At 33.6% G+C, this 18,264-nt stretch overlaps 2 protein-coding genes across 5 annotated transcripts in view; one reads left to right on the top strand and one right to left on the bottom strand.

The window, feature by feature from the left end:
- Positions 1–21: 21 nt before the first annotated feature.
- Positions 22–6,381, top strand: LOC125679178 (protein FAM166B-like). Its single transcript, XM_048918161.2, has 7 exons — positions 22–243; positions 488–563; positions 3,159–3,285; positions 3,535–3,762; positions 4,931–5,120; positions 5,256–5,353; positions 5,529–6,381. Exons 1-7 carry the CDS (start codon positions 158–160, stop codon positions 5,642–5,644), a joined length of 921 nt encoding a protein of 306 aa, XP_048774118.1. The 5' UTR covers positions 22–157; the 3' UTR covers positions 5,645–6,381.
- A 4,687-nt stretch (positions 6,382–11,068) lies between these two features.
- Positions 11,069–18,264, bottom strand: part of LOC125679235 (protein unc-80 homolog) — a 63,258-nt gene continuing 56,062 nt past the window's right edge. For all 4 annotated transcript variants that reach the window (XM_048918280.2, XM_048918279.2, XM_048918282.2 and 1 more), the window contains 5 exons: positions 16,811–16,945; positions 16,348–16,536; positions 15,863–16,012; positions 14,901–15,340; positions 11,069–12,613 (listed from right to left, as the gene is read on the bottom strand). In XM_048918280.2, coding sequence (XP_048774237.1) covers positions 12,107–12,613; positions 14,901–15,340; positions 15,863–16,012; positions 16,348–16,536; positions 16,811–16,945 — 1,421 coding nt within the window. In that variant the 3' untranslated portion in view covers positions 11,069–12,106. The remainder of the gene's footprint in view (positions 12,614–14,900; positions 15,341–15,862; positions 16,013–16,347; positions 16,537–16,810; positions 16,946–18,264) is intronic.

The raw sequence follows: 18,264 nt of genomic DNA, 5'->3' as shown, positions 1-18,264 counted from the left end.
ATTGGTCTAATTCTCGAGTGAATAATACCTTAGCAACTCTGAGCGACCTAGACGACGGAAGGGAATTGTGGTCAAACAAGTCACAATTTCCGATTATAATTGTTACCTGCGATAAGAAAGCACCCTTGTGTGGGGGATATACACTTCACAAGACAAAATGACAACCATAGCTTTCGGAGGAGGACCTAGTCTTGATCAAAGGCGTTCATTCGCAGCTCTCAGAGATGGAACTCATGTGCCGGGGTAGGTCTTTTAACTGATTGTTGATTGCAATCTAGATCTGCAAAACTACAATGGTTCACAATGAAACCATTTACACAATCAGTAATCCTTTTCTGTCTCGTTTAATGTGAAACAGAAAATTTACCGATTATTTTAAATTACTTTTTAAATTATCCTTTTTACCAAATGTGGCAAATTATTATATTGTACCGGATTTTGGTATTGATATTAAATTGAAATTATTGAATTTGCCTTTACTTTGTAGTTACCGAGGATACTGTCCTCAAATCAAGTATAGAGTAGGAAAAACTTACGGAACAGACAGTCATGAATTGGCCCAGGTATGTCAATATTATAGATCTAGATATATTTTAAAAATCATAAATGTGCCACAAAGTACAAATACCAAGTCCTGATGCTAAAAAATGTTGCAGGGTAGAAACCAAAAGATTAAGAAATATAATTATATGAACAGCGCAACAAAGTCTTTTGCTTGAATTTTAATATATGTATGTGCATTTACATGATCTAGTTTCTAGTATGCAGGTCCCTGCTTACTAAATGTAATGAGTGTTAAGGTTCGAGCAGAGAGATGTATGTCTCTGGGTTAGGGTTATTCTCTTTAGAGAAGTGGAAAGACATAGCCTACAATGGAAAAATAGGCCCTCGTGTTCAGTGTTCATTATTATGCCAGTAAGTTAAAAGGAGATTAAATTGTGATCAGAATACTCTCGAAATAAAGTTTTTAAATAATATATAATTTAATATTTCCTATCCTAATTTTGACTTTGGTGTTAGCATATGTTTTTGTCCTTGTGTAAATTGATGGAAATGAGGTATATACACGTAATATGTAAACCCTTTAGATTATATCAAAATAAGGTTTACTAAATTATTATTTCACAACATTTTATGCCCATGGATAGATATAAAGTTGTGCTAGCAATATCTATCATTGATTCAGAAGAAAAATGTCAGGAAAAATTATGAAATCAGCATAATTGATACAAAAGAAATGAAAATGAATATTTAAAAAAAAAAAAAGCATTAATTAAAAAAAAAAAAAAATAGATAAGTAGGATAACATATATTTATATATGCAATTTTCACATAATGATGTTTCAGTGATTGTGAATTCCTGAATATCAATCACTTTTGTGGTAAATTTCAACAAATTTTAATATGTTCTGCATAATTTGCAAAGCAGCTAGGATTAATTCTTATATCATTAATGGTGAAAATAACTAGAGGCATTAGTAATATTCCAATCATATGATATGAAGTTTCTCATATAAATGGATAGCAAAATATTCAATGCTTACAACAGATTTTTGTTAACTGTCTGATTTTCAATAACTTTCTATCAATAGTCTACTTTGAAGAAAAATATTAAAATAAATGATAGAAGACTCTAAAATCATGTATATAATATATATATATATATATATATATATATATATATATATATATATTGCATAATTGCAAGTAAAACAATTTCATCAAGATTTTTTTTTTAAATTAAATACACATTAAAAGTTTATGACCTTCCTATGAGTCTGTTCAATTTATTACCCCTAAAATGAAAATACAGGTACCTAATCATTAATGATGAGTAGGCTAATTATGGGCATTGCAATTGGAAGTAATTAATTTTCAATGATTACAGGTACAGTGTTACTTTGTGTGTACTCTAGACATTCAACAGTTATGTGTATTTTTCACATGCGAATTAGGATTCGCTCATGACTGTCTTTAAGGCTTCACACTTTTTGAAAGTAGGCCACACTATGTACCCGAGAAAAATATACAGTTGAAAATCTGTCTTTAATCAGAGGATCAAACTCAATGAGGGTTGTATTAGTGGGAAGCGGGTGTGCTAACCATTGCATGTAACCTACTAGGACCATGCACCTTCAAGTGTAGATAAATATAGTCCTCGATTCATTTATTTGATTTTTCGTAGAAAGTTGTTGAACTAGCATTTCATTTCCTAAAACAGAGCTGGATTTTATTGACTAACTATGTTTTGTAAACTAATACGTTCATATCTTTGAGAAAAAACAATTTGCACTAGAACTGTCTAAAATCTAGCTAAATATGTAGACTTAAGTCATGTTAAAACACACTTGCACTCAAGTACTGAAAGAGTTGGTTAGCATACATGTATGGTTAGCAGTTTAAAAGGCTAGAGTAAATTCAACAATACAAAATATAAGTGGGTTTAAGAAGTGTGGCTACAATTAGAGAAATCCTTCAAATACCCAAGTAACTGACATATTGAACATGATCTCTATCTTACTGTAGTTATTAAATATTGTATAAATTAGAAGTCTGTGTTAACCAAAGGTGAAATGGAAATCCTCGAATATAAATGTGAAAAAATCCACGAGCGCAATGTCATATAACATTGTACAATAAATAGTTGTCATCACTGTTAAATCAGTGGTCTGAATTTCAAATCTAACGTTTCAAACATTTCCATATCAATGTTTTGTAGGTCTTTTCTTTGGTGTGTGATAAATTGACAGGTTGCGCCAATGATAACATTGATCCAAACTTCATTTAAGCAAATCCTTTGAGCTGTCACTGTTTACACATGAGTTAAACTAGAGCATTTTTAAATATTTCTACACTGGGCTGATATTTTGCTGTCAATATGTAGTCATTGTATATCTTTGTACCAATCAATTATAAATTACCTACAGTCTCTGTTAGGTGATAGATAGGACTCTTAGCAATGAATTTTTCCTTCTCCGAGTCATTTAAATTTTATTAAAATAATTGGAGTAGCATTTAGGGACCACTGAACATGAAAAGAACTTTAAATACCTACCTGGTATTTACTTTCCAATACTCAAGCTGAAAATGATGTTTAAACTTATGTCTTTATGCAGTAAACTTGCACATTTTAAAAGTTTCATTAACATGGTTAACAGGATACCATTCACCTGGAACCGGCATCCGTTTTATCTGAGGTACCCATGAAGCCAATCACAAGAAACAGACTACCAGAATCAACGGGAGACAATAAATATACAGAAAAAATGGTTCCTGGATACACAGGTCAGTCTCAGCATTGTATATATGATGTGTATTCAGGGAGATAACTCTGTTTACTCCAGTTTCTTCATTTTAAGGATCAATATAAAATTAAGGTAATGGAGTAATTAAGGATTGGTTGTTTAAATTGATGGACTTATGATGGTTTTAAAAAAAATAATTTTTTTTTCATTTAAAGCACAATATGCATCACTGTAAATTGTGTGTTGTATTGCATGAAAATGTGTTACAATAGAAAAAAAATGTTTTCAGGTTATATCCCTCGGATGCCATTCAAATTTGGAAACACATACAAAGAGGACTGCGACTCTTGTATAGACGAATACCTCACTAATAGGAACTTTCATGATACCAAATCTGTTGACTTAAAAAGACAAGTTGGCAGCTATCCTCGGCTGACCTCCATCTCTCAGGACCCAGAGGTCAGAGACAGGCTCAATTTGTACAGAGACACTCACCCCAGCAGACCTGTTCTTGTGGGTAAGAGTCATGCAATGTAAATGTGCATTATTATTTTTCATCCAAATTTAATGATGTTACTTATGCATGCAGGGAAATAACTACAATATCTTCCTCCGTAACTTTCATCAGTGGATGATGACACATACATGTACTTGGTCATCTCAAAATAATCTCCTGTACCTGTGACGCCTTGGTCACATGCTCAGATATGACTGATGTCTCCAACTGCAGTAGGTGATAATACCAAGACTTGAGAAAGATTGCATCACAGAAGATGCAATGAACAATTTCTTTTAGATTTATTAAATTCAATACAATGTTTCTCATACACGAGATACTTGGTGAACAAAACTTCAAACATACAGTTATCAATATAACATCTGTGCAGTGTTCGAAATTAACCATAGACCGATAGACCGAGTCTATGTCAAATGACACCGGTCTATGCCAATTGGAATTGGGATAGACCAAATTGTCTATTCCGATTTTCTAGGTTTAAAGCAATAGAGTTATCCCAAAAGTCGATGTCTGATAAACGTTATGAGGAAAGGAGGACATTGTTATGGAAATAGAAAGTAAATATGCTTTCTAAGTACATTAGAAGTAAATGACAATGTTTTAAATTTGTGGGTTTTTTTTTTTCAATGTTGCAGTCTATGCCAATTAGATGAGGTCTATATCATCTTGTTTTGGCATAGACCCGTGGTCTATACCAAATTTTAAACCAATTTCGAACACTGTCTGTGTTTACATTTCCTGTAACGATTGAAGTTGTAGTGTGCATGATGAATTGCAGATCTGAGAAAAGTTATTCTGCAACTAGTTTTTCACTTTGTTGAGTTCATTTGAAATTATCATGTCCAGTTGGAGTTATATCATACAATTACAGCCTTTTTAGGAGGGACTGTCACAATTTGTGAGGTTTGAGTAAGGTTATATGTCCTGATTGTGATTGTGTGTAGAGAACTCCTCCAGCTGAATACATTTTAATCACAGCACAATTGTGAATTCAGCAGAAAATTAATGGGCACATTTAGTATAATATTAGCAAAATCAGATTTGCTTATCATTTACTTCCATTAAAATGTAATTACATGTATATTTTCCAATGTCAGGTACATTATGCAATTTCTGACTTGTAATGATACATTGTAATTTCAATACGTCATTGGTCAACATTTTACAGAGGATCGCCGGTCACTGACAGAACCACCAATTCCTGGATATTGTGGATATATTCCAAGAATAAAGACCACTGAGCAAGGACTGGGGGCCCGCTATCACAAGTCCACAAAGAATGGATTAGAACTATTTGCTCAAGAAACTGCTTCAGCTTCTCAGAGGTTAACAGGTCAAATGCCAGCCTCTTTAGACAGGTCAGTAGATTAAAGTGGAGGAATGAAAGTGTAGCATAAATATATATGTTTTGTGTAATCTAGCCAAAAGTAGCAGATGCTGTCACAGCTGTTATTTTTTGTACATTTGGGAAATGAATTATGTTTTATATTCAGTGTACCAGAGCGTGTTTTTCAAGGAACACAGTCTGCTTCTACCCGTCGTTTGTATCTTACTGATGGTATGATTCCCAAGTACACTGGATATGTTCCACGTGAGTAAATCCATGTTACGCTGCTATATATTGCTTCTGCAATGTTATCACATTTACCAACCTTTATTTCTAAAATTTCAAAAAAGGTGTTTAGTTTGCAAGTTTGTCATGATATTCTGTAAAAACTCCTAATTTGGTTCTTTTCATTGCATTACTTGCGAAATCTTTTTATCAGAGAGAAGATATGCATTTGGCAACACTTATGGGGACACAACACGAGGATTGGAAGTCTGCCATCACCCAAATGGTTCATTCGGAAATTTCCTCCGATCTAAAACCTTTGCTAACTGAAACAGCATTACACTCCCAACATCAAAATAAGAGAACAGTGATGGACAAAATACTCTTGTGCCAAGAAGACAGTGCAAAGACTGTTGCAAAATGCTGTTCTATCTACATGTACTTATTCAGATTTTTATGTATACAAATTCCTATTTTAACTGTGCCTTCTTAAAAAGCTGTAACGAGAGCTTCTTTTTAACTCTTTTACTTGCTGTTCAAGTTTTGCCTTTGTCAAGTCCATTCTTTTTTTCCCACTTTTTGTTCGTTTCTTCATACGGTGTTTGTTGACTGGATACTAAAGACTCTTGCCCCTGTTAAACATGACTTTTCGTATCTCTATGGCTGTGAACAGAAATGTCATATGAGTATTGGGGATGTATATTCGTTAGCATATGTTCTGTTTTGTGTTCTGTTACAAAGTCTGCTGTATTAACAAAGTATTCTAACTCATTGTGATATATATATATTTATTTACCCCTTCGTTAACTGTGTTATCTGTATGTATTTTATTTCATCCACTGATGAATGTTACACGTTTAAAGAGTTTATCATCTCCGTCATGGACTGCAAGAAATTGTGACTATCATGTATTACTCTAAATACTGGATTCTTGTGTGTTTATTGCATAATGAAAAGGAAGCACACTCCCTGACATTTTTTCAAAGATGTTATTTGAGGGACTTTCTTGAGCTGTATTCGAAAGATTGTCAAAAGAATGATATAAAAGATTAAAGACTTTCACGTTTTGTTTCAAGTTTCATTCAGTACAGTGGAGCCTCGTTAATCCGGACACTTTGGTTTCCAGCAAAATCGTACGGATAAATGAAGCGTCCGGATAACTGAATCACATATTTTTTACTTTATTGATGGATGGTGAATTAAACACATTCTATCATTGGATTTAACTATTTGCATTAGTAAATAAATCATGATAATGTTAACATTTACATGAAAGGTGAAGATAACGAACAGCGATCATATGAGCAATACATTCCAAAGCTCTAACATTGAAATATACGTGTGCAGTTTATTTGCCTATATGCTTACATTGTACATGTATATTAGCACTACAAATAAATATATAAAACTGTGTACCGTATGCACTAAAACAAATAATGAAGCATTATATGTAACTGTAAATAAATAAATCATTAGTAACTAATATAATCATTTACACTTTCAACATTTCATCACAACTTTTACTTCTTAAAGAGGCCGGCCATTTCCATCTGTCACGATTCACGGGTTCAGCGTGACACACATCACACAACACCTAATTAAAGGGAGGTGTTGACGAGGTATAGGTAAACGCTTTAATTAGCCAGTTTGGCTTGTTTTCTTTCTAATTTACGCCTTGCTAGAATTGTCTGACACAGATCTTCCCTCAAAAAGAATTACCGTCCGGATTAACGGTACAATTTTCAATGCATTTTAAAGTTTTGTAGTAAAAAATGACCGTCCGGATCCGGAACGCGAATTTCCGGATTAATGATGCAAAATAACGTATAAAAATTCTGTTTCTTAGAAAAATCGTTCGGAAGGTGAAGCGTCCGGATTAATGGCGTCCAGATTACCGAGGCTCCACTGTACATGATGTAATGGGCAGCACATTTGTTCCATGAATCAGAAATTTAATTTACAACTGCAAGATCTGAAAAGTCAACATCATGATCTTGATTAGGATTTTTTTCGGGGGTAGGGCTTATTAAATTATTATGTTGACTTCTCAGAACATTATGTCCACTTGTCAGATCTTTATGTTGCATGGTTTGTCAGATCAGTATGTTGACATGTTAGATAATTATGTCTACTCATTAAATTATTATATTGTTAAGTGGATGACACATTTGAAAGCATTTTTACGGTCACCTTTTTAAAAATTTATTGACAAGTGGACAACATTAACAGACAAGTCTATAAAATTAACTGACAAGTCAACATAATTATCTGACAAGTGATGGCAGAAATATGCCACCATAGAGATGATGGTAATATTCATAGTGAATGTATTTTAGTTTCAATCAAGTAAAGATTGCTTTCTAAATTTGAAGCAAATAATTTCAAAGTCACAATGTCTTAAAAACTTTAGTCAGATTGGTCTGTTTGGCTGTACAAGAATTGTTTATGAGTTCACAGTTAACTTTGTATAGTTGTTGGCACTAAAACCACATCATTTTCCACATTGTCCAACAAGTTTGTACACTCGACTTTCCGCTAGATGATCTTTCACCATCTGTGCACTTAGTACACAAACATATCTCACTTGTCATCCTCGCTCTTGTCAAGTCAGTAAATATTTCTTTCACATGTTCAATTATGTTAATTTGATTTAACTTACTCAAAGATGAATTTTATTCAAACAATTTATTATCAATACTTCTACCCAAAACATCAGATATATCCCAGTGACACAATCATCACCTCCTTAAAAAAACAATTGCAAAAGTCAGGTGTTATGAAGTAAAGAAACAGGACTGAATGGCCACCACGGTGACTCAAGAAGTGTGAAACCGGGTATCAGGAATATGCTACCATGCTGATCCTTTCCCGTAACTGCGGGGAAATGGTCGAGTAGTTACGATTCATACTATAGGATGTGCATAAGTAATGGGACCAATTTAGTGCTACTTTATAGGTGATACTACATTATTAAGAAAACCTGAGTTTTCCAATGAATTGTATATTAAGAGAACTTTCCTGAGAAAACAAAGTGATACTTTACAGAGAATGTTATAAATGACTGGGAAGTTTGATCATGATGGAATAGTAGAAAAATGAGATCTGGACTGTTTTCAAGATCGTAGTAGCTAGCATAGGGTTACCCTTTGTTGTCTATTTGTTATTTCGAGGCGAAAAGACAAAAAAATTATATTTAGGGACTTTTCATCCAGAAATAACGAAGAGATGACAAAAAATATTAGCTACTTTATGCCTGAAAATAACGAAGTCGACTTGTAAAATGGCACAAATCAGCCACCATACCTAGCCCCTAGGATCTTAAAACGGAATCCTGCAGGCTTAACCAAATTTAATCCATTCTCCAACTGCCCTTGAATCAGAGTAATGACAAAATATCCGGCCGGTCACAGATGACATCTGATATATTACTTGTAATGTCTCTCCATTACAAAATATATTATGTATAACCCAGTGACCTTGAATCAGTCTTGATATACTGTCTGTTCAGTAACTTCCTTTATGCCACATGTGAACTTTTAATGTTTACCTGTACAATATGTTAGGTCCCATACAAATCTTCTGCTTTACCACCAGGGATCTTTGACTTTGCAAAATGATCTTGGTTATGGGTCACAACATATTGTTTAATCACAAGTGACTTATATATACAAAATATGACCATTAATGTCTCTGCAAAGTTATGGTCCAGACAAAAAATTCTGATCTTTTTATTTTTTAAACCAGTTGACTATGGCTTTGGTTCAGAGTCACAACACACCATCTTATCATAAGCAAATCTTTTCACCATGTATTAGCTTCTGATGTTTCTCAATTACAGTGTATTAGCTTATAGCCATAATGAATATCCTAAAATCTTGAAAATAAGCTGTGGTTTATTTTAATTTTTGGTAGGAAAGTAGGGGCTTATTTTCAAAGCCATCATATTTTCAAATCACTGCTTAATATCAAAGCAAAAAAACCTGTAGTCCACAATTGAATTGAAAGAAAGTATTGTGTAAATTTTATAATTTTACAAATATCAAATAAAAAAAGATAAGACATAAATCTATATTTTGAAAGATTTTTTACAAATAGAACAAAAAAGAAATGAGTTTTTCATTTCAATGACTATTTTTAATTTCAATAACTACTTTTAAATGGCTTAAAGTAGGGATTATTTTCAAAGCCAACTTATTTTCAAGTACTTTTTTCACTACAAAAAATCGGGGGGGCTTATTTTCAAAACCAGCTAATTATCAAAAGTGCTAAAATTCAAGATTTTAGGGTATTGGTGAGACATGGATACACAACTGGCCATTTGGAAATTCCTAACCCCCTCCCCCAACTATGTTTGCAGGTGGTATCTTGAATTACTTTCAATTTTATGAAAAAAAGTTTATTTTACAAAGAGTATATTTAAAGTACAAGTGATACATGGCATTCATTTGCCATTCTAAGGTCTGATGCCATAAATGTGATTTTTCCTGCAATTCTGATGCCTCGTTCACACGGATGCGCATTAAATTTTACTTCGCATTAAATTTGATGCTATATAAAATGCAAATTAAATAGCGTTCAAACGGCGGTAATATTTGATTCGAAGTAAACTAATGCACATTAAATTCGTATGCATATCTAGATTAAAGGCTGCGCGATATAAATGAAATAATAGACTATATGAATGAAAAATATTTTAATGAATATTGTGTATATCTTTACAGAATATTCATTGTTCAAAACACTATACATAATGATGTTAACAATGTACATGCAACTGATCTACATACAAGGATTTTTGTCATGTTTGTTTTTATGTGTTCCCAAAAGAAATTACTTGTTATTTCCTCTGACGACCAGCATTCATTCTAGACTATATATTGCTTCTTCATGGGCCCATTTTAAAAAAACCTCACCATTCCACTGACTACTGTTGTCACACAATTTTTAATTACTAATATGTATTATAAGTCTACTATGACGTCATATATATTCAACAGAAATTAACAACGAGCGACATATTTGTTAAAATGTATAATAAAAAAAAAAAAAAAAAAAAAAAAAATCATATTATCACTATTTCAAAACATTTTTGTCTTATTTAAAAGCAATTCCTTCCATATATATGTATTACTCGGTATGCCTATATGCAGAGCACAAATTTACGTCTGGCATTATCTAATGGCATGCTGTTTGTAGGCCCACACGTTTATTTTAGTGATTATTATCATTTTGATTTATAGTTTTTCACACAAATCTAACATTGATATATATAAGCTGACCACGGGTATGATGCATGTGACCCAAAGCCATTACGCATGCGTGTATATTTAATGCAAATTAGCTTCGCTTTGCGTTCACACGGAGTTAATGCGAAGTAAATTTAATTTGCATTAAATCGCGACGTAAATTTTAATTTGAAGTAAACTAATGCGCATTAAAACCTCCATGTGAACGTGGTTCAGATTAAATTCGCATTAACTTACGTTTAATGCGAATCAAATTCTTCGTGTGAACGAGGCATAAAAATTATTTGAAAAATTTCACAATTCCGCACCAAATTCCTTTTTCTTACTTTCTCATTAAAAAAAGTGGCAGATTATAAAAAATGGCTCATTTCTGAAGTTGAATTACAATTGGCTGTATGTATTTTATGAGCTGAAAGTTTGAAAACAAATAGCATTTGAAGTCAATAAATGATTTTCATACATCCTACATGGAAACATTTCCTTGGTTTAAAATTATAACTCAATGAAATGAACAACATTTTTTTTTTATTCTAAACCATCAACAATATTAGTACAATGATGTATAAATGTACATTATTAAAGATAGGAAGAACACATACATATATTTAAAATTATTCATTATTACTAATCAATTATACTTTATATTGATTTTGATCACATACTTTGCATGAAAATAAATCTAGTTATTCCTTGTAAGGAACAGCAAAATGACTTTTAAATTATATATATTGTTGCACATGGAAATAATTTCCCCAAAATTTCAGGTTAACGGCTTTTAAAAGGGTAATGTTCTTTTGAGTGCTACGAAGCATACAACAATAATCCCTGGAACACAATATTGCTCTAACAAATTTTTACATAAATGTATATAGAATCTTTAAGGCAGTAAACAGCACTCTATATATTAAATTCAACTGGCAAATTGATATTATTGATAAATATTGCACTATAAAAACATTTGGCACAAAAAAAAAAATATTTGAATTCAAAATGCTCAGTGTCTGATACAATACATGTAGTTCCATTTCTCTTTACACTATCTTGTAAAAAAAAATTATTAAATCTACGAGTGGTTAATGTTGTAAACCACGATTTCTTTCAAATTCTAAATACCAGTTCTAAGTTGGAAAAAAAGAACTTTCAAATGATATGTGCTTAACATTTACAAAATATGTACAGATTGTCTATATCATGGCAAGATTGCTTTGTATAGTAAAATTGTGACAATGTCTGCTCTCTAAAAAATACCAAAATATTTGTTTGCAAAGAAAATAAAATAAATAAGACACTTTATTCAAAGTAAAATGTTTGTTATGCTTTAAAAATGTTCCCATTGTTTTTGAAATTCCTTCTGTTAGAAACATGACCGACAATGCCTATATTGATGGTACATCAACTAGGAACTAAGTGTTTTAATTCTCATGCTTTCACTAGCTTGGTACAAAACTACATGTATCTAAAGGCTAAACACCAACTTGTAGTACACACACCATCACAACAAATAACAACTGTACAAATTCTCAATGTGTGGTCCTCTGTAATCCATTCAGACCAACGTGTCCTTGATCCCAAAGTCATCAAAGTAAATACAGACTGAGGACTGGGATCGACTGGAATCGTTTTCATCTCTGATGAGTGCCGAGCTTTCATTAGCATTGAGGGAGTCACTTGAGTCGTAGTGTGAAATATAGGCTTGACTTCTGACAGGGCTGTGGGTTGGACTGGATGGTGGAGTGTGGGTTGGACTGGAGGGTGGGGAGCTTATCCTATGACCTAGAGGAGGAGAGGTGGGAGATTTGACCCTTTTAGCATGGCGTCGCACAATAGGCGAGGTAACATCTTGTGATTCTGAGTTATGGGGTCCATGGTCAACTTTGGTCACATCTATTATTTCTCTTGGAATTCTGGCTGGGCTAGAAGATGGAGAGCGCGAGTGAACGATTCTTCCTCCTTGACGAGCAATTCTTCCTCGAGCTGAACCTGCAGGGGCATTTAGGTCACCATGAGGATCATCATGTGACTTGGAGCGCTGTATGTATCGCTGTCTGTTGGTCTGCAGAAGGGGACAATATATATTACAAATCTATCCAATGCTCTACACACTCGAATTAATATTAAAGCTATAAAGTAAAATACATTTATAACAAACTTCGAGTAATGATTATTGCAAATCATTCTGCAAACAAATCAAATAATCTGTTTCCAGTCAATAAATGAATTAAATTCAAAGCATAGAAATTTTAACATTCATTTGTAGTTTGTTATAAATGTGTTTACTGTATCAATAAGGGGGATTAAGGCATTAGGAAACCTGATTTGATAACTGGTACCTTACAAATCAATACACACAGCTAAGATCATACTGATCTATGCCATTTTGATTTCCCTCCTTTGTCTTTTACTGAAAATATATGTAATGTACCAATGTGTCCTATCTGAACATGGGCTTATTTTAAACATTTTCATAAAAATAAAAGTGACCTTGAATTCAATCTATTGGTTCAGGGTCAGGACATAGTGTCTGGTCATTATCAACCTTTATGTCATATATGAGCTTATAATATCTCTCCATCAATTCTGAATTTCATCAAAGATAACCTTGACCTTGGCTAATTGATCCTATTAAAAGGTCATGACACACTGCATATAGCAATCTTTGTGTCACGCATGAGCCTCTAATGTCGCAAAAAATATCCTCTCCTAACGTTATATGTATCTTAATTTATATTTTGTGCGGTGAAAGTATACTGCTAGTCTTAGAATCACTTTTGCGACTCAAATAATCACAACACTCCATATCCATAATATTCATTCAACGGATTCAAATCCACACACACGAGAAAGAAAATTATTCAGTAACATTTTCTAAGATACTGTGGGATTATCTAAATCAGTATGGGCCAATTTGTAGTGATATAATTTCATCTATATTGTCTCTGTAAATTGAACTTGCATGCTAACACTGATTGGGATATTAAGAAGCTGTAAACAACAATGAAAATATGCAAAATCACAAAAAGCACACAATATTTACTATAAAGCCACAACATTACTAAGTAGGAGGGGAGAACCAAAATCATAAAACTAATACTACAGTAACTGTGTAGATATCCAATCTAAAACATTATTTACATACAGAATGGAAATAAAAACCATGAATCTAACACAGCATGAAATGAATTTTAACAAAAAACTTGGAGAATGATTTAAGTTTATTTAAAGCTGTATAAAGTAATTAGTATCTCTATCTAGTTCATGCTTTTGAAGCAAAAATTTCATATTTTGTTGCTTAGAAACAAAAGAATTTCTGTTTTTTCACAATGTTTATTAGATTTGATTTGATAATGTACATATAAATTCCCATGTACTCATAGTTTTCAGTTAACAATTCTTATGCGAGAAGAAATGTGATGGGGAAAAAAACTACCCTAAAATGTGACCAAGTTGTTACTGTAGTAGATCTTCACAACCTTAAACGTTCATTCAATGACATATTTCATATTTAGACCTTTTTTTTTTTAAAAAAATTCCATCATGTTAAAGGACTATATATGATAAGGGCTGTATTTGCCTACTAAAATCGACTTTCATGTTTTCCTTTCAAAATTAAATGCATTAAATAACTCTGTTTTTATTATCAATTCAATGAAACTGATGTAGAACCAGAATTATGACATCATTAAGATGCCATTCTGCTGCCTATTTCACATATTTGACATAAATTGACTATTTTCCACCTAGTTTTTCTCTAAACTACATGTAGATGTGTTAGCACGGCACAGATGTCCCCGCCTGCAATAAAGTAAAATGTAGGAAATCCATTAAAGTATAGCATTGAATGTGGTATTCAGATTATGTTACATGCATTTAGTACAATGAAGAAAAAATGTTTACAAATATTTGCATTCCATTTTATTGCTATATGTACTCCAAATGTCTGTACATATCAGTAACAAATGTAAACCTGTACTCTTTTTTACAGAATAAAAGGGAAATTTTGTCTTCTATTAAATTTTAAATATTTTGAGTTTTACAAAGGCCCAGATAAACTGTTTTTCCGTGTGCAATAACTCAACAATATTTTGTATACATCATATCGTGTCATCATGTAACCATTACTTATCATATATAGTCCTTAACTTGAAACTTTTTAAGAAAGGGACAAAGAAAAAAACCCAACATAAAAGCATTCCACTGCACAATTATATAGTATTGTACATGCAAAAATCATGTACTGGAGCACAAGGACAATTCCAAAAGCAACTTACCCATAAATGTAAAATTCATGCAAAGTTCCCAATGCATTCTGTGTTAAGGCTAGTAGCTGAATTAAATACTACCTTAATTTCTTCTCCTCCTGTCATATGGGGGCCATGCTCTGATTGGACCAAACCACTGCGGTGATGGCCGCGACTCCTCTCTGTACCACTGCCCCAACTTGAGCGTGTATTCACCATGCGTGACATCTCCGGGAAACCAGGATGTGATGTAAACCCTTGGTGACTGCGAGAAATCTCCCTGACATAGGAAGATCTGTCTTGGTATGATGGGGTAGCTTCATGATTTGTTCGTCGCATACTGTAGGTTCTGCGAGCAGGAGAACTCTCTGAGCTCCCAGCCTCTCCTTCACTCGTGTCGCCAGCGTAACCTTGACCACCCAGTCTCTTCATGCTGGGTGCTTTTGTGGCTTTCCTGCGCTTAAAAGTTTTTCTGCTCCTGACATCTTGCCTTTGTAGACGATGAACTTTGGGGTCTAGTTCTGGGCTGATTGTGTGCTTGGCTATAAAGAAATAATGGCATTTTTAATTTATCAACATGCAAGTGTCAATAAACAAAATTCACTGCTTTAACAGCAACTTCAGCTAGTTATAAACTTTATATATGTATGAAATATACATTACATGATGAGCAATTGTTTCACAATTATCACTTCTTAAATTCAACTTGTTCAGTACATTACACCACACATATGAATGTCTTTCTTTTCCTCTAGCGTGTATTTTTCATAAGTACAAATATTTGATTAATACTACTCATCTCCATTCATCTATTCTGATTAACAAAATAGAGCCATTTTCTGATTTTCAATAAACATTTTCCATGTTTTGTTGTGAAAACGGACTGACCAGATCCGGAACGTAAATTTCCAGATTAATGATGAAAGAAGATGACGTATCCAGATTGTTGTTATCAAGATTAATGAGGCACCACTGAAGTCTGCCCAAAAGGTGTTGTCCAGTTTCCATCTGATTTTATTCACCAATGCCCATTACTGTATCACCTAGTGCTACTCTTTACTTACCAAGTCCATTGGGTGTTTCCAGTTCATTAGTCTGGTACATCACAGCCGGGGCAATGCTGTCCTCAATGCTGCTCTGTTTGGACATGGTGTCTGAGGACCGGTATATTGCTGGTTGTCTGGTTAAGGAATATAAATCTGGTGCCAAGGAATCTGTTATGAAGGGTAAAAAATATCATAAATGTACATAAACCAGATGACATTTCAACATACATGGAATTTACAAATCCTAATTTCCTGGACACATGAACATTTCCTTCTACTTTACCATTTCAAAACAATGAGTCCGGAACATATCTTTGAAAAATTCATACAGAATATCATCATGATTTCAGTTGTAAATTCAAACTGACACTCGCCCGACTCCATTTTCCATTTCACACCCTGGATGATTCCATATCACGTCCCAAACTGACTGTGTAACTAATAAACTCAGACAGTAAAATAAAAAAAATCTCTCATATACAACACAAGAAAACTATTCCTACCCAATGGGGATGTGTCGTCTATGGTTGGTTTACGGAACCTGTCCAGAATACTGATGTTTTCCTTGGCAGAGATTCTGCGGCTGGCCTTGCTGTCCTTATGTGTGGGGCTGTCACTTTCAATACTAGAGGCCACTGCCGTAGCTTTAAATGGAGGACTTGTGCTGGAACTGGGCTGGGACAATATGGTGGCTAATAAAAAAAAAAATATGATGAATTCAGATTGCTTTGAATAATTCAGTCTGAGCTGAATACGAAAATTCAGACACCTTCCATCATGTGTAGAATTTTTTATACACTAACTGCACATGAAAGTAGAGAAAATCTTAAAGTGGGCTATTCTATATTATTTCTTGTAAACATCTAGTACATAATGCAAATTTCTATCACAGTGTAAATAGTAAATAATGCTTGTAAGTCAGAAATTGTCTATGAGAAGTTATGAAGAGTTAGCTAGCTGTTGTACCACTTGAGTATTTTCCTCCAGCTGCCAAAGTTGGTCCCAGTGATAATCCAATCAGATCAATAGCTACCTCTGTGACACTTGCCCGCTGCTCATACTGGTTGTGTGGAAGGTCTGCATCTATAGAACGAATCTCTCCTACACAGAAACAAACCAGCATTACCAGCACTTTAGTTCAGAGACCAACAAATGCAATATAGAATTAATCTACTCTGAGAGTGTTACAAGTTCAGTTAAAGTATATTTATTCCACAAATTCAGCATTATCAAGATTAACTTTCCATATTGTAGACATTAAAGTGAAAGTGCAACAAGAAATGTTTGTAAAACATGTATGATCCTCCCTTTAGATTGAAATACATACTGTAAGAACATGGATATCAGACCTCAAAATCTATGGGAGTCATCAACCTTTCTGGTGACTATCAATGGGTATCATTCTCTAGTCATCAACCTTTCTGGTGACTATCAATGGGTATCATTCTCTAGTCATCAACCTTTCTGGTGACTATCAATGGGTATCATTCTCTAGTCATCAACCTTTCTGGTGACTATCAATGGGTATCATTCTCTAGTCATCAACCTTTCTGGTGACTATCAATGGGTATCATTCTCTAGTCATCAATCTTTCTGTTGACTATCAACCTGACTGTGAAATGTGATGACTATGGAGTCATCATTCTCTAGTCATCAACCTTTCTGTTGACTATCAACCTGACTGTGAAATGTGGTGAGTATGGAGTCATCATTCTCTAGTCATCAACCTTTCTGTTGACTATTAACCTGACTGTGAAATGTGATGACTATGGAGTCATCATTCTCTAGTCATCGACCTTTCCTTGAAATGTGATGACTAATTTTAATGACAGTTATTCATTAGTCTTCAACCTGACTGTGAAGTGTGATGACTGTAAATGGGAGTCATTCAGTATCCATCAAACTGGCTATGAAGTGCACTTATCAGGTAATGGGCTCTTTAGCAGTCAACATTTAGTGAATGTATACGAGAGAGCCTGTGACAAAAAAATCATCAGTTGTCATTAACCTGCCTAAGAAGCTTGATGACATTAACGTAAAGAGTCCCCTTGTTAACAGTCAGATAACAATTGGTACAAGACACAACATTTGGACCTACATATGAAATATAAAGTTTGATGAACATTGGGTAAAGGATCCTCTATTTAACTGGAATGTGCATTGTGGAAACCCTCATCACTTTTGACTTGGGTATAATTAGAGACCATCCATTAGTTCTGTTCATTGTGCCTAAGAAGTTTGATAACTATCAACTTAAGATTTTCAAGATAATGAACCCAACAACATACATACTGTTTACCAGTTAACCAACAAATGCAAAACTATATAACCTACTTCTTAGAAGGAGACAAAATAATTCTTTCCTATCCCTGGAAAAATATGGGTCAGATAATCTGCCATACTAAAGTAACTGCAACTTA

Source organism: Ostrea edulis, chromosome 2 (genome assembly GCF_947568905.1).
Source record: "Ostrea edulis chromosome 2, xbOstEdul1.1, whole genome shotgun sequence".
NCBI classification, from domain to species: Eukaryota; Metazoa; Mollusca; class Bivalvia; order Ostreida; family Ostreidae; genus Ostrea; species Ostrea edulis.
Note: the sequence above shows the minus strand (reverse complement) of the source record. Positions and strands in the feature narration are given on the sequence as shown.

Excerpts from the sequence above, each read along its gene's own strand:
- LOC125679178 (XM_048918161.2), top strand. The coding sequence starts at position 158 with ATGACAACCATAGCTTTCGGAGGAGGACCTAGTCTTGATCAAAGGCGT. Across the intron at positions 244-487 it reads GATGGAACTCATGTGCCGGG|TTACCGAGGATACTGTCCTC; the intron begins GTAGGTCTTTTA and ends TTTACTTTGTAG. Across the intron at positions 5,121-5,255 it reads ATGCCAGCCTCTTTAGACAG|TGTACCAGAGCGTGTTTTTC; the intron begins GTCAGTAGATTA and ends TTTTATATTCAG.